This window comes from Carya illinoinensis, chromosome 3 (assembly GCF_018687715.1).
Source record: "Carya illinoinensis cultivar Pawnee chromosome 3, C.illinoinensisPawnee_v1, whole genome shotgun sequence".
Lineage (NCBI taxonomy): Eukaryota > Viridiplantae > Streptophyta > Magnoliopsida > Fagales > Juglandaceae > Carya > Carya illinoinensis.
This window is the reverse complement of record NC_056754.1, coordinates 46,227,857-46,248,284: the sequence shown is the minus strand read 5'-3', so window position 1 is coordinate 46,248,284 and position 20,428 is coordinate 46,227,857. Positions and strand designations below refer to the sequence as shown.

At 35.1% G+C, this 20,428-nt stretch overlaps 2 protein-coding genes across 2 annotated transcripts; both read left to right on the top strand.

The window, feature by feature from the left end:
- Nucleotides 1-8,689: 8,689 nt before the first annotated feature.
- LOC122305706 (nudix hydrolase 8-like) lies at nt 8,690-11,335 on the top strand. Its single transcript, XM_043118269.1, has 10 exons — nt 8,690-8,836; nt 8,941-9,108; nt 9,198-9,472; nt 9,821-9,886; nt 10,028-10,165; nt 10,293-10,367; nt 10,584-10,634; nt 10,747-10,781; nt 10,884-10,992; nt 11,115-11,335. Exons 2-10 carry the CDS (start codon nt 8,997-8,999, stop codon nt 11,307-11,309), a joined length of 1,056 nt encoding a protein of 351 aa, XP_042974203.1. The 5' UTR covers nt 8,690-8,836; nt 8,941-8,996; the 3' UTR covers nt 11,310-11,335.
- Nucleotides 11,336-13,398: 2,063 nt separating this feature from the next.
- On the top strand, nt 13,399-18,900 carry LOC122304412 (ATP-dependent 6-phosphofructokinase 3-like). The gene is made up of 13 exons (XM_043116675.1): nt 13,399-13,966; nt 14,548-14,594; nt 14,703-14,742; nt 15,081-15,143; nt 15,230-15,367; nt 16,134-16,292; nt 16,401-16,454; nt 16,648-16,716; nt 16,845-16,974; nt 17,407-17,672; nt 17,776-17,824; nt 17,915-18,069; nt 18,501-18,900. Exons 1-13 carry the CDS (start codon nt 13,865-13,867, stop codon nt 18,702-18,704), a joined length of 1,476 nt encoding a protein of 491 aa, XP_042972609.1. The 5' UTR covers nt 13,399-13,864; the 3' UTR covers nt 18,705-18,900.
- Nucleotides 18,901-20,428: the final 1,528 nt, after the last annotated feature.

The following is a 20,428-nucleotide window of genomic DNA, read 5'->3' as shown; positions in this document are numbered from 1 at the left end:
AATATTGAAATTAAAATTCTAACAATTTTATTTGTATGTATAGGATATAATTGTAATTTTAACTTTTTTAACGTTTCATAACGAGTTAACACGTTATCAATCCGTTAAACAATTATGTCTTAATAAGTCAATCAATTTTAACCCGAACCTATTAAGACTAAATCCTAATTCGTTATTCTTGTGTCGTATTCTTGTTGACTTAATGAGTCTTGTAATATATTGCCACCCCTAATCACCCACGAGATTGTTTGACTGATTCGAAAAAACAGTTAAACCTATTCAAATTTGAATCCATCACAAACCGAACCTATTTTAGTAAATTTTTTTAATAGTTCAAACAACTTCAATCAATCGATTTAAACCGATTCTAGTCAATTTTGAACTAATTCAAAACAGTATTTATTTATTTATTAATAACAAACACATACTTCAATTCACAAGAAAATAAATATCCAGCACAAAATACAAAGCATTAAAACCATTTACAACTCATAAAACTGAAATACTATTAATCCAAACAATAATTAATTTTCAGAATCAAGAACTACTCGATTAAGAATAAAATCTGGATAGCTATTCCACCACTGTAGAGAATCATTAATGTTTCGAGCAAATCTTGCCAACATATGTGTAGCTTCATTACCTTGTCTTTCCAAATGTGAGATTTCATAATCTGATAACAAGTGTAGTAATTGAACAATTTCCAAAACAATAGCCCATGTGATGCTAAAGAGGCGTTCCCTTGATATCTTCAATAACTGTCCAGGAATCTCCTATAATAATATTATAGAAATCCATACCAAAAACCATTTGTGGGCCACTCAAGACTACCAAAGATTCAATTTCATCTACTTCAAAAACACCATCTTTCTTTCCACTTAAAGCAAAAAGCACATGTCCCATATGGTTTCTTAGTATGATTCCCACCCTAGCCTTACCTTCATCCCTAAATAAAACTCCATCAAAATTCAATTTTACCTTACCAAGAGGAGGTGGTACCTACTTAAACACTTTTTCCATTTTCACAATCTGAGAAGATGGTTAGATAGCATTGAGATTGTTTACATACTCGCAACATTGATCCATAATATCCAATACTGAACTGTTAGCTTTATCAAACAAACACAAGTTTCTATATCTCCACACATCCCAGTAGATTGTATAAAACAAAGAAATCAAAGACAAATTAGTTTCCATAATCTTCTATACTAACATTTCAAACCGATGTCCAACACTCAAGAAAGGCAAAAGAATTTGGCATCTAGATCTCCACATTTTAGAAAAATTGGAACACAAACTCAATATATGAATGACATTCTCAACCCTCACATGACAAAAATCACACACTCCATTTTCCACTACACCCATTTTCAGCAAATTAGCCTTAGTAGGCAAACTATTACCTTCACCACCAATTCACTCTTCAAGCCTCCCACAAAAATCCCAACGAGGGTTTTCTCCGACCACTTGTGTACCCTTGTAGATAAGGATTCGAACTCTTTTTTATAATCCCTTAAAAATCTGGTTTGTTTGATTTTTGAAAGAGTCTCATGGTAGTCCATATACTTGGACCAACCTTTCCAAGAGCTCATTGACAAATTTCTTCCATCTCAACTCCCTCCTTTGAACTCTATAGTTCTTACTCATCCATTGACATCATTGGTTAACCACCCCCTCAATGAATTAGGCGACATATGACGCTATAGCATGTCCCTCCATGCGATTATGCTCGAAGTGTTGCTAGGCCATACGTACCAAAGTGCTTGGGTCATCACCATTGAACTTGAAAAAGTTTATCTTTGGTTTGGTGGCTTCCCCCCTTGGCCTTCTATTACGAGCACCTCTTCTCTCACTTCGGTTTTCTTCTTCCCTTTTACTCTCCTTAGTTGAATTTTCATCGGGGCTTGAGGAATATTTATTTAATGAACCCGAATCCTCCACCCCCTCATGGTGTTAGCTTCTTCTAGGCCTAGTGGAACCTTCGGGACTATGGTGTCTCTCGGCCCTTCTTCTATGGTGCATTCAGTCTCCTTTCTCGGGTACCCTCCTTTGGTCCACCAATTGGTGGAACACCTCCTCTATCCTTTCAAGCGTTTCATTAGTAGCGATTTGTTATGCTTCCAAAGTGGCTTTAAGGTTCTCAATCTACTCCCTATGCGTCAGTTGTCGATTAACCATGATCTTCCAACTTGGCTTCCTCTCCACAAATTGGATGTCTCTTAATGAAAACACTAATGATGGAAGTCTCGCTCGCTCTTAGGTGTTTACGATCGTGTTGAATGGATGAATTAAGGGCTACCTCGAGGCAACACCAAGATCCAAATAGTTTGGAGTGTGAAAATCAAGACTAACTTGGGCTAGCACTCAATTTTCAAAAAAAGGGTGAGAAAGCATAAGCTTTTATTTTATTAAAAAAATAGCATAATAATCTAATACAAATCTGCATAATATTTAAATACTCTAAGGTTTGGGTTAGTTCTCCCCCAATTATTCCTTCAAACCACCTTTTTTCAAGATAACATTCCAAAACAAACCCAACAAACTCCTAAAATTAAGGGCAATCAAATTCTCTAATTAAACAAATCAATATTCATACTAGATTATTCAAACTTCCTAATTTTAAAAGCCTTCAAATGCCCAACTTCCTCTAAATCGCATCAGTCCCTAAAATCAAGGGATTTGTTTGCCCACTCGATCAATATCTAGGTGGCAAGTGGTTGGTCCTTCGTGGCCGTGCCTTGCGCGCCCAAAGCTTCCCCATCCAAACCATGCAAGCAATCCAAAGCCAACATCCTAGCCTAGGCACGCCTTGCCCTCATAATGGCATTGTTCATGCATCTCTATCACATTGTCATGGGGTCAAGTATAGAAATAACATTCTCACACCCCTAAGCTCCTATCCATAAAGCCTCAAAACAAAACAACTTCCTCTTTCTACATATTCTCGATTCTACTCTACAAGTATCAAGAAGTAAACAATTATGATCCGAATGACTAAGAGCAAAGTTGTTAACCTTCTTAGAAGGATATACATCCACTTAGGATTGGCAAAAAATCTATCAAGTTTCTTGTGAATGAAAGCCTCCTATTCTCGCATATTAGACCATGTGCAAAATCATCAACCAAATGTAAACTTTGAAAATGATAAGAATCAATAACATCCCTGAAGTCCTTCATCTGACCTTCAGGATGTAATCTACCATCTATTTTTTTAAATTTAGACACCATGTCATTAAAATCCCCAAAGCAAACCCATGGAATAATTGGAGGACCCGAAATAGATTTAATCAACTGCCAAATACCCTCTCGACCAATAGCATCTGGATGACCATAAACAGCAGTTAAACACCAACGGAAATTCAAGGCCAAATCAGTAACCGAAGCATCAAAATAGCTTTTAGAAAATGAAACAAGATTCAAACTAACACTCCTTTGCCAAAAAAGTGCAATACCCCCACTTCATCCTTCACAATTCACAGCTAAGAGATCATTAAATCCCAATACAAACTTCAAAATTTTCATTTTTCTACTCACACATTTTGTCTCCATCACAAACAGTATTTCAGGATCTTCTCTTTGCACAACATCACGAAGAACACAAACAACCAGTGGGGTCCCAATCGCACGAGTCTTCCAACTCAGCAACTTCAAGGTGATCAGTGGGGCTAAACATCAACCTCCATTGAGGAAATTTTAACATCCACCAAACAACTATCATCAAAATACCAAAGCCTCTTAGACTCATTTGAGCCTTCACTTTCACCATATCCTACCAACTCAGTCAACCGTTTTAATGTTATAGAAGAAGAAGAAGACTTATTTTTAATTGGTTTAAAACCAAAAGCCCTCAGCTTGACAAATGCTTGTCTCTTTCCACCCTTCTCAGAAACTATAATTCCAGCAGCTCGACCTCTCATTGCACCTTGCTGAACATCTTTTACCCAAATAGGGCATTTAGGCAATGGAAAAACTGTTTCTTCCTTATCATTCGGCTCCTCCACCATAGCATATATCATCTCTTCCCTAACTCTGATATTCTTTGTAACTTGAATTCCATCCACATTTAAACACTCAGCCGAAGGGTTAGTAATAAATCCAAAATTTTTAATCCTGCTAGATCTCCCTTCAATAGCCGTTAACATGGCGTGCAATTGCTTCTCAGGAAAACTGAACGAAATACCATTAGACTTGAGACTTGCCCTAGCAGATAACAATATTGGATTACTCAAACAATTTGGCCCATCCATGCTATCCCCTCTGTTCAAGCAAATCCTTTATGGCCCATTAAAACAACCCATTCTAGGCCCACACCTCTAATCAGATGACACTCCCTTCATCTCCTTTCTAGCATTTGAAGAAATAACTGTCATCCCTCCATAACCGTAATCAGTAATGGTCATCCCCACCAACCGCTTTCCCAAATTCCTATTCCGTGCATCTTCATCATAATCGTCATTAATAACGGTTCTCTACATAGATTGGTCCTCCGTTTTGTCATTGGTACCATCCTCACAAGAAGAATCCATAGATTTAGCCACAATCGGTAAAGATCAACCCGTAGAAGAAGAATTTCCTTTCACTAAATCCTTCATATGAATTTTTCCATTTGATCGACGTGATAGATGTCCCTGAATCTGTAGAAAATTTCCATTTGCTCTTAACCATGGCCCAAAAGGATAACCTTCAGTCTCAAATTGAACCTTGTTAGATTCCCATAGATCACATTCACAGTCTGAGTGGCCCAAAATACCACAATATTAGCAAAATGTTTGAAGCTTCTCATACTTCAAATGGATCTAACAAGATTCAAAACCTCGTAAATTTAAACGTTTAACCCGTGGAAGAGGCAGTTGGACATCCAGTTTAACTCGGCACTACCTCTGGTACATATATATCTTCCACTTCTCCAAAAGAATTACTGATCAGGCAAGGCAACACAGAGTTCATGCAATTTAGTGGTAGATCAAATAGCCTAATTTAGAAGGATGCATAATTTAAACAAAGCGTAGAGAGTTGATTATTCCCATCATAATCCCGCATCAATACAAGACCTTTATAAAAAAACCATGGTCCATTCAAAATAACACGAGATTTATCTACCACATCCGTACACTATGCCAAGAATAATCCATTATTGAGATCAAAGAATTTTACACCCTTAGGATTCCACACCATCTTCATCATATTCTTAAAATCCTCCTTATTCATGAACTTTCTTGTCAACGGTTTAAATATTAAACAACAATCAGTCTACTTCAATGTTAAATCTAGGATAGAATCAACAACCATAACCTCCCCAGTCTCTACCACCGATAAGTGGATCTTATCAACATTATATATTAATTTGTCCGCCATCATAGACAGAACAAAGCCCACTATAGGCCACACCACAATTAAAACTTGTATCAAATAACAAGATGGAAACTCTCAAGTAAACGCCCCAAAGATTGCATAAATCACCCAAATCGCCGGAACGCATTACTGAGAGAGGGATGCTACTAGGGGTGTAAAAAAAAAAAGGTGACCTAGCAAATCGAACTGAACTAGTTGGTTTGGTCTGGTACTGGTTTTATTTTTCTTAAAACCAGTCAAAATCGATCCAGTTCTGATTTTTCTTTTTCTAAAACCGGATTCGACTAGTTGATATATATTTTAAATTTTTATATTGTATATAATTTTTATATATAATATATAATTATATTTAAAATAGTTTTATATTATATGATAAATTAATAATTAATAAAATTTTAAATTTTAAAATCTTATATCACTATAGTTTATTATATTAATAGTTATACTAATACTATATCACTATATATTATAATATGCTACAATATATTATTACTATAGTATTATATACTATAATATACTATGTTATATATATATATATATTATAAATATATAATGTATTATATTAAAACCAGATTGAACTAAACTGAAAACGGGTGAAACCGGAATACTAGTTTAGGAGGGTAATCGGTACATAATCGATCTTGAAAAATATAAAAACCCGTGTATACTGGTTCGGTCCTAAATTTTGTCCAAAACTGAACTGAACCGGACTAGTTACACCCTTAGATGCTATCCAAAAAAATTGCACTGTATTTATTTTTAAGTTATCTAACAACTGAGATTTTTTTTTTTAATTTCTTGTATAAAAATATGATAGAACTAAACATATATCAAACTTTTAATCATTGTATTCAATAATAATCGCAAGAGAATTGAAAGATAAAACATGAAGTTCTTTATTTTTTTTATCTGAACAAAAAAATACTAAATTTTCCATTTTAAATTTGAATGAGTATTCTATATTAAATTTGTAGTTGTGTGTAAAATATAACATTTTCTATATGCTTATAACTTAGTGATCTTTATATTCTTCGTATATTAGGCAAACAAACATCTTCAATTGAGGTTAAATATATAAATTACATCTTTATTGAAACTTTTTAGATTCATATAACATTTTTATTGAAACTAGTCAATGAATTTATATTTTATACTATTTTATAAATGATATTAAATGCTTGAATTTTATTTTAATTCTTTTTATCAACATTGAAACAACAAATTTAAAATTGTCTTGAATCACCTATTTCAATTTATTACATCGCTATTGAATTAGTACTTACCTAGTTATGATTTTTCAAGCTGATTTATCTAGGGGAAAAATGAGAAAGAATGCCATGAATTGTTAAAATTTACAATTTAATCAAGGGTGGTTTAATTTCAATTTTATATCTGATAAAATTAGTATTTTAAAATTGTTATAAGGTGATTATTAATTATTTCAAAAGGTTTTTAAAAAATTCTCAAAACTATAAAAAAATTTTACGTACTAAAAATAAATGTCTCTTTGAAATAAAGAAAGAAAGAAAACATTGTGATTAGGGGTGAGATTCTGTCGGTCTGGACTAGAAAAATTGACTGGACTGGTCTTTTTTAGACCGGATTGGACCGGACCAAATTGCGTCCAGTCTGGTCCGGTCCAATTTTTATAAGACCGAATGAATTCGATTTAGTCCTGGTCTAGAGGTTTTTTACCCCAGACCGAACCGAATGAAAAAATATATATTTTATTATTTATATAAATAATTGTATATAATTAATTATTAATATATCACAATATTACATAAGTATTATATTTTTTAATGTATAACTATAATATATAGTACTAGTATATATTAATATATTGACATATTATAAGAGTTATAGTATAAATTATGGTATATATAAAAATTTATAATAGTATTAATATAGTTAACTTAATATATTAGTACTAAATCAATATAACTACGTAAAGTATTATTTAATATAGTATTAGCAATTTATCACTAACATATAGTATATTAGTAATACTACTAGTATAGTTAATAGTTATAGTATTGGTACTAAATATATAACTATATATATTTAAATCAATGTATTATTATATTCTTTAATGTATAACTATAATATATAGTACTAGTTTGTTAATAATTTTACAATTTATTATGTAATTTTGATTTAATAAGTCACTTAATTTTAATTTAGTATTTTAAATAATTTTTTTATTAATTGATTAAAAAAAAGGTTGAACCGAATAGACCTATCGATCTGGCCCAGTCCCTAGGGATGTTTGGTCCGGGAAAAATATTTTCAGTCCATCACACCCCCTCCCCCCGGGCCCTGACTGGTCCTGATTGGACCAGACCGTGCTCACCCCTTATCAATATGAATTCAAAGATTAATTACTTCATGAATTGTGTTTGATATAAAAATTACATTAAAAAAAAAACCCCCCCTTTAGCAAAAAGAGTTCTAAAATTTCTCATTATTAATTGAATAAAGAAAAATATACTTTTTACTTGGTTCCTTTTAGCCAATGCATGCAGTTGCTGCTGATATAGAATGAGACATGTTCAAGTGGTTCTGCTAGGATATTGACCGGCATTATTCCTTTTCTGCTTCTGCAGGAATAATATAAGTTCTATCCGAACTACTCAGCTTTGATCGAATGAAGCTGATTCTGATTCCCAGAAAGTTAAGCCAGAGCCAGAGGTAGAGAACAACAATTTGCTACAATGGCAAATTGCTACAATTTGTCATTGAGGGATAGGAGGAAGGAATAAGAACACAGTTCCATATATGATGCGACTAGTGAAAAGTTATAAGCCTCTAAATTATATCAGAATCATGATGTGTTCGAGAGAAATTTGGTGTCACAAAATGATCATTATTCTTCAAGAAACAGAAAGGTTGCCAATGGATTTTGTACACAGTATGATGCAGAACAAGTCCATAAATTGCTGAAATGGAGGGAATTATTCTCATCCTTTTCTGACTAGTGAATATAGGTGAGTAGAACGTTATGGCTTGCATCTTTTGAAATTAGTTAGATAACATGCAGTCTAATGCTGTTAGAAAAAATCTATTTGAAAGACCAACATACTTAACATACCGGTAATGTAGAAGCCTTCGTTAGAATAAAAAAGTGTTGTGTTGAGACTTTTTATAAATTCGTAATGGGTCTCACGACAAGCGATGACTTTACACGTCGATTTGTAAGTAGAAAAACTCATGCTGTTGCAAGGCATATGCTCAACAAGAAGACATAGCACAGCTGCCACAGCATCTGGCTGTGTCCTTTTTGCATAAGAAGAGGACACTAAACCATATACAAGTAGAGCTAGTGGAAGATGTAGTGGCTACCATACCATCTAAGTGATTGAGTATTGTTTCTGTTAATGATAACAAAAATAGACACAGGCTGCACTTTTGGCTTGCATATTTGAGTTGCCATGCAGTAAAAAGGACTAAGTTATGCAGTATTGCTAATTTTCAATGCCAAATTGTATCGTCATCTCTTTCCTCCTATTTGTCTACCGGATGATATTCCCCCTAATATTCTTTTTACTTTTGTTATCCTGCTGACACAAGTGCATATCTCTGCAACAGCTATAAATCCATAAGGGCAGTAGAAACTGCAGTCACAATACTTTGCAAGGGAGGTGATGATGGCAGCAGCAATGGATGCCTGTCGACAGTCATTCTTTAACTTTCAGCACCTAAAGGGGCCTAGAAGCACCAAGGCAAAAGATTGCAGCTTCCAATGGCCATTAAAGGGTGATTATAACTTGTCTGAGTTGTGGAAAATGAGTTTCTAAGATAGAAAGGACAAAATAGTGTCAACATTTTCTTCATTTTTGTACCAGGTTTCGTGAAGAAGTCCATGCTCTTAAATAGCTCAAGTTCTCAACTCAAGTCCTCTCCCTTGTCCTTTCATGGGGGCAGCCATGTGCACAAAAAGGCGGGCTTTCATGTTTTATCTCCCAATATATCATCAGCAACTAGCACGGTAGTGGAGTTAATTGATGCTTGGGACGATGAATATGATGGGATTGTTATTAATCCAGAGAGCTTAGCGGCTCTGAGTGCAAATGCCTTTGCATGTGCCCTTCGAGCCTCTTTGTCCAACTGGAAGTTGAAGGTGGGATATTTGTTAACCTAAAGGCCACTAGTAGAACTAAAAAGTATATATTTTCTGTTCTTGAAAGATTGGCATGTACTTAATTTGACATTATTTGCACCCTTGTAACTATCACTTATCCTAAAAACTGAACTCCCCATTAATAAGTCTGCCCAACACGTAAAATATTTAATTAATGGGGTGAAGTGTGAAGTAAGAGTCTCAAGATCTCTACTCTAATACCATTTTAAATCACTATTTATTTCATAAGTTTTAAGTTGACATTTCCGCATGGAAACAACTTAAGCGTTTAAGATGAGAACTCATTGCAGCTGAAGTTGCTTTTCACATGCATACTGTGCAATGCAGGGGAAAAGGGGGGTATGGCTCAAAATACTACAAGGGCAAGCGGATCTTGTTCCAATTGCAATTCAGGTAATGTTCCAATACCCCATTATGACTTTCTTTCCCATGTTAGTTTTCTCTGATCATTTTTTTAAGGTGGGGGGGATCAGGGAAATTGATTTGTAAGTACAGTGCAGGAAATGATTCAATTTCTTGGCTTTCACTTTTCAGGAGGGATTCGATTACCACCATGCTGAATCAGGATATGTTATGTTAGTATATTGGATTCCAAATGAACCCTGCACGCTTCCTGCTAGCCCTTCGCATCAAATAGGCGTTGCAGGATTCGTGATTAATGACAAAAAACAGGTACTGAAACCCTTCACAAGGATAAAAACAAAAAAAAGTAGTAATATTTTAATATATATCATAAAACTTTTTCAATCCTGCATATATTAATATATACTAATTCCTATTATATGATAAATGCATATAGGTTCTTGTGGTGAAAGAAAAATGTCCTTGTAGTTGCTCGGGCGTCTGGAAGTTGCCTACTGGTTATATCAACAAGGTGAAATTCTTGCTGCTCTTTTATTTCTCAATAAAATTAAGCAATGTTGTCTTCCATTTTCCAACATATTTCTGTTGGATTCTGTACATGATACCACTCTTATGACTGCTCTTAAAACAGTTCTGTTGCTTGTTTGAAGTACTTAATCTGCGGTTGAAATATTAATTTCCTTGTAGGGAAAATAATAATGAATACTATTTTGGTTTGTCTGCACAGTCTGAAGACATATTCGATGGGGTTATCAGGGAAGTGAAAGAAGAAACTGGGGTAATTATACATTCAAATTTCTGAATATATGATCGTTATAAATGTTACAGATATATATATATATATATATATATGGTTTATTGCTGATATGGGTCATCCTTTCTATTCACAGGTTGACACAATTTTCCTGGAAATGGTTGCTTTCAGGTAAAGCTTTCATTTGGCACTATATATAAATTTTACTGGAAATGGCTGCTGCTTGTTGCTCTTGTCTGTCTAATAATTTTTACTTTGGATGCAACCTGAAAGACATGCCCACCTTGTGGCTTTTGAGAAGTCGGATTTGCTCTTTGTTTGCATGCTTAAGCCACTGTCCCATGAAATCACAATCGATGAGAAGGAAATACAAGCTGCCAAGGTAGATATAAAACTTCAAATTAACATGATGGGACCAGCATTTCCCTTTTTTTATATATTCTTGTTTACAATCCTGAGTTGTTTGAATTGAATGGTGATGTTGGGTGGTGTGTGTTTCATCAGTGGATGCCAATCGATGAAGTAATAGGACAGCCATTTTACGAAGAGGACCACATGACAAAGAAAGTGATAGACATAGGCATTGCAGCATCTGAAGATAGGTACAGAGGTTTCACAGCACATCAACTGGCCTCAAAATTGGACGGCAATTTGTCTTACCTTTACTACCTTAACAATAACGATGCTTCAAAACATTAATATTAGATAAATGAAAGTTGCAGTCATGAGTATTGTGCAATCATTTTGAAAAATAAAAAAATAAATACGAAATTAATTTTAAAAAAATTAATTTTTAATAATAAAATCTATATTTTTTTAAAATGACTATACGACACTTACATATTTTATAACTACACGTAGTATTATTCTTAATATTCTTAATATTATGGGTTGATCAGAAGCTTCTATTATTAATACGATGTTCAAACACAGCCTTCTATCTGCAGTGGTTTTAGAAAGACAATGAATATTCCTCGAACCGTGTTGATCAAAGTGCTTCTAGATCATCTTTTCACGTAATTGATATTTATAATAATAATAATTAATAATATTAAAAAAAAAAAAACATGTCTTTGAGTTTGATCCTCCTTTGTTGAAGACAAGAAAACTCAAAAACAATTCATTTGACTCCAACGTTGAGAAACTCCGACAGAAGAATTAATGCAATGCCTACAAAACGTGCTTCGCTTTACGACTAGCTAGGGGCCGAAAGTTAAAAGAAAAACGATGTGACATGACGTATACGCATTTTACAAGTCAAACATAAAAAAAAAAAAAAAAAAAAATTATTTAATATTAAATGTTGAAACAGAAATGATTTGTGCAGTCGGGAAATGCAGTCGGCGTGCAGTCGGCTGTAAAAAAAAAATTAATACAGGACCTACATGAAAAGAAAAAATTATTTTTATAGCTTTTTATAATTCATGCAGGTCCCCCTGAATATAAAATAATTTTTTTATAATTTTTTTTTATTCATTCCGTACAGCCGACTGCACGCCGACTGCGTTTCCCGACTGCGTGTAGCAAAGCCCATGTTGAAAATGGGCTTTGAAATGTAAAACCATAAAAAAAAAAAGTAAAAATAAAAAAGAAATCTAGAACGAAGACGGCAGTAAAGTCCATGTTGTCTGTCACCCACCTCATCATGGTCCAGTCCTCCTCGCTTCCTTCCACGAAACTCGTGTCTTTTACTAACTATTTTCTTCTTTTCTATTTACGTGATTTACGTGCTTCACGTTATCCCTATGACTCTTTGGTTATAAAAGAATATTCCAGGTTTCTCCATTTCTAGTCAATTCTATCACCTCGATATTTTCCGTCATCAACGGTAAACAGCAACCTTAAATGTTTTGAATAATATTAAACAATAAATACTATACAACTTATTTTATTTATCGATCTCTCGTTTTTTATTTATAAATAACTATTAATTATTAATTAGTTAATGTCAATATTTAGATTTTCATTTTAATATGAGTATCTTATTACATGACTAAAAATAAATAAATTCAATTAATCAATATAATCATGTAATTTACAATATGTATATCACACTTAAGTGCTACGAAAAATGGCCTCTTTTTTTCTGACAGTGTTTTTAAAACTCAAGACCAAAAAAATGTCAAGTTTTATAAAGAAGATAAAGTTTTAATTGAATTTATTTTCTTTTAGATTTAGATTATGTAAAAAGGTCATGTTTTAAAATTTTTAATCTAAATTTAGAAAGCAAAGGAAAAAAAATAACAAAATAAGAAAGAAGTAATAAAGGAAATGTAAAGGCATGAGTGCCGTAAATTTGGAACAAAGCTAAGGACTTGTTTGGATATACAGATTAAATGATTTGATATATTTTAAATAGTAATAATATTTTGAATTAATATGAGATAAAATAATTTATAAAAAAAATATATATTTGAATAGTGAGATAAAATTAGATTATTTTTAAATTTTGAGATTTAAAAAATATGTGTGTCTTACTGTTTTATAAAATATCCGAATTGCGTATTATTTATATAGTATTTACATGAGTTTAGCATTATTTATGTCAATTTTTATTATTTTATACTGTTTATTTAAGTAAATATTTTTCAAACTTAAGAGGTGAAACATTAATTTTGAGAACTAAAATATTTTCATCTATACTAAAATGACCAAACCGGACCTTGTTTGGATGTCAAGAAACAACCGACTCCGCAGTCTTTATTATTTTCTAGAAAAATTGTGATCTTGTCAACCCACGCTGTTCGCAAAAAGGGCAACTTGCGTCCCTTGCAAGTACCTGTGAAAGAAAGCCCGAGAGCTTCAACTTCTATTATTTTTTTTGGTTTTTTAATTGGTATCTATTCGCTTTTACCAAAAGGCGAACAAAAAGGAAAGTACAGCCAGCCCCACCTGGCTCCTTCCTTCAACCTTTAAAAACAACCTCCGAAAACCAGGACGTACACTCGGCAGTTGTTTGTGGAATCTACCTTTGACGTCCACGGACCTTTTGGACTGTCTCCGTGTGGTAAACTCGGGTGTTTTCCCTTATATATAGGCCATCTCTTCTTCGTTGATCGCTCAGAAATTGAAACCGTTGCGATTGTATCGACTTTGTCCGAGCTTCTTCAATTCCTTCTCCACTGAGCCTTCCACCTCTCGGTTATTCTTCTTCCTCGACTACTTCTTCTTCTTCTTCCACGTCAAGTTCTGGTAGCCGCTGCGTGAGTCTCCGTTCCGGTCCAGCTTCGAGAAATCGTTTTTCGTGGGCCCTGATGGGAACCTCCGACAGTTATAAGCCCAAAACCGTGACCGGTTCGGCTGGTTATGTCCTCGAGGACGTGCCCCATTTGATTGATTATATTCCTGATCTTCCTGTACGTTGTCGTTCCCTGCCTATCTCCGTCTCTTTCTCTATTTTTGCTTGAGATTAATTTATCACATTCACTCGGTTGATTTATTAATATCTTATATTATCATTTGAGTCTTCGTTTGGTTGCTGAGAAAGCGGAAAAGAAAGTAAACAAGTAACTTTGGAGTTCCGAGGAGTAATAATACTGCGTATTTTGATCAAGTTTTCATTTCTGAAGATGTTCATTAATGCTTTTATTAAACTATTGGAAAAGTCAAACTTTTCCAACTTTCTTGTACACAAGGCTGACACCTCTGTTAGTTTTGAATCCGACGAGCGTTTTTTTTTTTTTTTTTGAATTTGCGCTTCTAGAAAATTTTCTGTTTCAAAGTGTTTTGTTTTTTTGTTTTTGTTTTTGGGCTCTGTTGATAATATCAAATGTTCCGCTGTACAATTGTAGCGTTAAGCTTCCTTTCCAAAATAAACTATTTATGTTTTAGGGTGATCAAGTTGAAGCTATAGTCCGGTCAATTGGTTATTTCGATGCAATTGTTTTCTTATGAGCATTTCGGATTTTTATTTTATTTTTTCCCCCTCTCCTGGCAGACCTATACAAATCCGTTGCAAGACAATCCTTCATACTCAGTTGTGAAGTGAGTATGCGCTTATTTCATTTTTGATTCTTTATCAATGAAATTCGGCCTTTTGTAATATTGGTTGGAATTAAAGATTCATTAGACTTTTTTCTTTAAAATTTTCAGGCAGTATTTTGTCAATGCCGATGACTCTGTTGCTCAGAAGGTTAGTGTTCTATGCAAACTTATCTCCGAGAAAAATAATTGTCACTTGTATAAGTTTCTGGTTAACAGGGGGGAGGCATAATTCGATTTATTATGTCTTGACTTCATAGTGTTTGAGTTAAGAATAAAAATGGGCTGAATGGGACATTCCTGGATGGACATTCTTATTCAGTAGATGCATGCATCTTCAAGATCAGGCGTGGATTCCCTCTGATACAAATGCATGGAAGGCAATTGTTGATGGACGCATCTTCATTTACCACATTCTTTTTAATGAACTAGAAGAAGTCTATATTTTAATTTTCATGCAATTTATTTTTCTATCGTTTGCTTTTTTAGATTGTCGTTCACAAAGATAGTCCAAGAGGTACCCATTTTCGACGTGCTGGACCCCGTCAAAAGGTTCGTTTTGATGTGCTTTATGAATGGATCAAATCAATGGCAAACCAAATGTTTACCATTTACGCATGCTGTTATCTGTTTTCCAGGTGTACTTCGAGCCAGATGATGTTCATGCTTGTATTGTGACATGTGGGGGTCTCTGTCCTGGGCTCAACACAGTGATCAGAGAAATAGTATGTGGCCTGTACCATATGTATGGCGTGAAGAAAGTTCTGGGGATTGACGTAAGTGATATGAAATTGTGCAGTTTGCATTAAGGAAAAAAAATGAAAGCCCGCTGATGCCACCTCCCACTTTACTTTGTTCCACCTGGTAACATAAGGGCGGTTTTGATCAGTTTGATTAAAGTCGATTTTCTCCTATATTCTAGGATTTAGGATTCTGCTCAAATATTGGGCATGCTCTCCTTGATTAAAAGTGAGCTGTATTATGTTTTTTTACTGCTACACCCATATGTCCTCTTTTTTCATTTCACTAAGAACGTGGCGTTTAGGCTAGCTAATGGTGACGGAACTACTAAGACGAGCATTGTATGTTGTTTTTCTCCTGATGCATATGATTGCTATTTACACTGTAGCATAATATGATCAATCATGGAACCCTCATGAGCATGTGATATCAAGAAGCTGGACAGGAACCAGGACAGTTCCTGAACCAGGGGGCATTGATGACCATACAGTGCTGTGCTGTAGCATTTCCATGTGTATAATCTGCTGCTTTTCTAAACAAGAAAGAGAAAAATTAAAATTATAAGAAAAAATATTGAAAGAAAAGAAAATTTGTTGGCCTAGTTCTTGCCCACTTGACTTTATGCCTTTTGTGTGAATTTAACATTCATTTTTTCAATTGCTAGTTCTTTTACTTTTTTCCCTTCCTTTCATTTTGGCATTGAGCGTGTAAATTTTGAAGCATTCGAATTACGCATCGATTACTTTCATACTACATAATTTTGGTGGCTTTAGTAATTAGTGAAGCTTATGTGATCTTTAGGGAGGATACAGGGGCTTCTATGCTCGAAATACAGTTACCTTGACTCCTAAGGTTGTGAATGATATCCATAAACGTGGTGGAACCATCCTTGGATCGTCACGAGGTGGCCATGATACCAATAAAATTGTTGATAGCATTCAAGATCGAGGGATAAACCAGGTATGCATCACTTTTTTTAGTACAATTTGTTCGGATTAAATTTTGTTGTATGGATTTATGTTGATCATCAGTCTATGGGCACTAGATTCACAGTTCTCTGGATCTCAGGTTTACATAATTGGAGGAGATGGAACTCAAAGAGGGGCATCTGTAATATTTGAGGTAATTTTACTTTTTTAGGATAGCTAATATATCATTAATTTCTTAACCATACCATTGTTTGAGATCTTTGCTTTAGCCTCTCTCCCCCCTCCTCTTTCAAAACAAAGAAAGAAGGCCGAGGTGCATTTTACCTGTTGAAAAATATGGGTAACCAATTACCATTACCTCATGCAAATTATGTTAACTTAAACAGGAAATTAGAAGGCGTGGTCTCAAAGTTGCAGTGGCTGGAATCCCCAAAACTATTGATAATGACATCCCGGTATATTTTTTGGTGCCTGGTGCCCTCCTGATGTACTATCACTATGTCAAATATGATCCTAGGTTATTTTAATCCTATTAGCTTGCAGAATTGTTGGTTTGACCACACGCTATTGCTTGCTTATACAGGTTATTGACAGGTCCTTCGGCTTTGACACTGCTGTTGAGGAGGCTCAGCGTGCTATTAATGCAGCACATGTAGAAGCTGAAAGTGTTGAGAACGGTATTGGTGTTGTAAAGCTAATGGGTCGCTACAGCGGTAAGTTTCTTGGTTGCATATGTTGTCATCTTCTTTTTATCCGCCAAAGTAGAGTAGTCTTCATGTCCCTGAGTCTATTAAGCAATTGATCGAGCCACATTTTTTGGGTTGAGCAATCAATTTGGTTACTGTTTGTCTATTATTCATATTTAAATTGCTAAAGTTATTGCATTTGGGGGTATACATTTGTTTAATTTTTTTATACCCCTTGTTTTAGATGGAAAATCGCAGGATTTCTAACACTTTATGAGCACAACAGAAGATGTCTTTCACTGTTCCCTCTGGTCAATTCTTAGTTTTCCTCTTACTTATTCACCAAATGTTTATCTTTCCTTGGTGGACTTTATGTGTGTAGTTCTCTTTATTGATTGGATTACATAGTGGTATTCCATTGTCACGTGACTCTCCTAATTTCAAATTGCTATGTTGCAGGGTTTATTGCAATGTATGCTACTCTTGCAAGTCGAGATGTGGACTGTTGCTTGATTCCTGAGTCACCATTTTATCTTGAAGGTCCAGGCGGTCTTTTCGAATACATAGAGAAACGACTCAAAGAAAATGGGCACATGGTTCTTGTGATAGCTGAAGGCGCAGGACAAGATCTGCTTTCTGAGAGCATTCAGTCTATGGGTAAGCAGGATGCTTCTGGAAACAAGCTTCTCCAGGATGTTGGGCTGTGGATATCACAGAAAATTAAGGTGTGGGAGCTAAAGTGAAATTGTCTTGCCTTGTCATGAGCATTTTTTGTTCTAAGCTTTTGTTGTGTATATGCACCGTGCTTAGTAATTACTGTTTCTGCAGGATCATTTTTCTAAACAAAATAAGATGGTCATGAACCTCAAATATATAGGTTGGTAATACTTTCTAATGAATGGTGGCCTGGCTGGCTTTGCTTATACTTACATAGGTTAAATGTAATTTACTGTTGCTTGTTTGGCAGATCCTACTTATATGATTCGAGCTGTTCCAAGCAATGCCTCTGACAATGTATACTGCACGCTTCTTGCTCATAGTGCTGTTCATGGAGCAATGGCAGGTTATACGGGGTTTACAGTTGGACCAGTCAATGGAAGACATGCTTACATACCTTTCTATGTGAGTCTGCCCCTTGCTTAAAATGTATCTGACGACTGTTTTCTATTTCTTTAACTTCTAATTTAATTATCACTTTATTTTTCAACATTTTTCTTTAAGATACTAAGAATTTTGTGATCATGAAAGTTCTTTCTTAATATTTAAAACATAGCCAATAATTACATTGATTATTTGTAATTGCTACTTTTCTTTTTGTAGCTGTGAGGTGATTATTCTGTTAGAAAATAAATTAGGTAGGTGGAACCATTGATTTTTTTAAATGACATCGGGCATAAGAATGACCCCCCCGTCTTCAATGTGTAGATGAGAATAAAAGCCAATAATTAGTCGAATATTAGTGGGACTGCAGCTGTGTATTTTAATGGCAAAAACACATTTTCTTGTTTTATTTCTTCTAACACTGGGTTATCTGTTGGGTGGTTGCTCTGCAGAGGATTATTGAGGGACAAAAATATGTTGTGATTACTGATAGAATGTGGGCTAGGCTTCTGTCTTCAACGAATCAGCCAAGCTTCTTGAGTGCTAAAGATGTCATTGAAGACAAAAGTGAGGACGAACCACCCACCCAGATTTTGGATGATGAGCAATATTCCGATGACAATATGGTGAACAAAGATGTCAGCTATACTTTTTGAATTTTGAGTCGGTACTCAATCCTTTCTTTTAGGATACTGTAATCGTTGTAGCCTAATTGCTACCCAGTCTTGTTCTGCTTAAGTGATATTGGCGCTTAAATTCATGGTTTTCCAATTCCATGAGAAGCATTTGGAAAAAGTTACCCCACTTGGGTATAAATTTTGTTTGCTCATAAATAATATGGATCTTCAGGAATCTCATATGCCAGATGATTTATGGCATCACAGTCATAACCTTTTCCCACCTTTGAAAGCACTAGCACAATGGAGTTTTGTCTGTCTGCTGAAGACGTGACATTTCAATTAAAATCCCATCCATCATTGCAACCTTTTTCTTTTGCTTTTTCCTTAATTATTGTAAAACTACTGATTTTCTGGCGTTCGTGTGTCATTCTAAAAGTGATCCTGAAAGCATTTTATTTTTACTTTGGCTATCTGGCGTGCACTATAGATAAAACATCAATCCACAGAGGTGTCTATGAAAGGATAAAACAAAACAAAGCTTTTAATCTAATAAATCATACTTGTCAAACACGAACAGCTCAAAGGAAATCTTAAAAAGCAGGCCAATTTATGTTTTGCAAATCCTCTTCATCTTCCCCCAACTACTTCCATTCTCTCCCTTCTCTTTTTCTCCCTCATGTTTATTGGTCTTATCTTCATTTTCATTCAAACTTTGGAAGGTAAATTTGTCGCTCCCCATCCACTTTTTGGTCAGATTGCTAGTTTGATGACAACACTGACAAGTAATTGAGTTTAGCTTACATCTTGATAAAATTCACCAATACATTCTGTTTAAAAGTGAATGAACAATATTGAAAATTTGATTTAAAAAAAGTCAACTTATTTTTACACTAAAAGAAATTTTGTCCATTTATTTTTCAAATAGGATGTATCAAGTAAAACTTTAACAAAATGTAAGCCAAACGCACAAGGAATAGTACATTGTTGAACATCCAGGCTAACAAGATAATGGCAATGCGACACCCTCATATGCACCAATGATAACTCTCGAGGGTCATGCGTCAATGGAGGTTAGCTTTACAAGAACCCAATAAAAAACACCCTAGGACAAGGTCCTAGACATGCATGGACAATTGAAATCGGGCCACTTTTGGGTCAAGTCTAGTTTTGGAGGACTTCCTAACGGTCTAGTCCATGCCCTAGGAAGTTTGTGGAAAAGGCACAAGTTAATTGGATCATGGCTCACGTGTTTCCATTTGACTAGGCCACGGCTTAACCATGACAACCTCGTGACACTGTCACTGATATGCCATGACAGCCCCTTGATACTGCCGTTGACATGCCCTGACAGTCTCTTGACACTGTCGCTAACATGCCATGACAGCCCCTTGACATTGTCACTGATATACCCTAACAGCCCCAAGGCCCATGCCGCGACACTGTCGCTGACAAGCACTGACAGCCCCATGGCACATACCTTGACACTGTCACTTACAAGCCTTGACAGCCCTACAACCCATGCCTTGACACTGTCGTTAACAAGCCTTAATAACCCCATGGCCCATGCCTAGACACTGTCGTTAACAAGGCTTAATAGCCCCACAACCCATGCCTAGACGCTATCATTGACAAGCCTTGACAGCACCACAGGCATGCCATGGTATACCCATGACAACCCCACAGACATGCCATGGCCCTTGATATGGCACGCACTTGACAACACCACTGGCATGCCATGGCCCTCGCCATGGCACACCCAT

What these genes read in the sequence shown, in the direction of transcription:
- LOC122304412 (XM_043116675.1), top strand. Translation starts at nt 13,865, where the DNA reads ATGGGAACCTCCGACAGTTATAAGCCCAAAACCGTGACCGGTTCGGCT. An exon ending in CTATTGATAATGACATCCCG is followed by an intron (nt 16,717 to 16,844) that starts GTATATTTTTTG and finishes TTGCTTATACAG; the next exon opens with GTTATTGACAGGTCCTTCGG. An exon ending in GGATATCACAGAAAATTAAG is followed by an intron (nt 17,673 to 17,775) that starts GTGTGGGAGCTA and finishes CTGTTTCTGCAG; the next exon opens with GATCATTTTTCTAAACAAAA.
- LOC122305706 (XM_043118269.1), top strand. Translation starts at nt 8,997, where the DNA reads ATGATGGCAGCAGCAATGGATGCCTGTCGACAGTCATTCTTTAACTTT. An exon ending in CTGGAAATGGTTGCTTTCAG is followed by an intron (nt 10,782 to 10,883) that starts GTAAAGCTTTCA and finishes GCAACCTGAAAG; the next exon opens with ACATGCCCACCTTGTGGCTT. An exon ending in AGGAAATACAAGCTGCCAAG is followed by an intron (nt 10,993 to 11,114) that starts GTAGATATAAAA and finishes GTGTTTCATCAG; the next exon opens with TGGATGCCAATCGATGAAGT.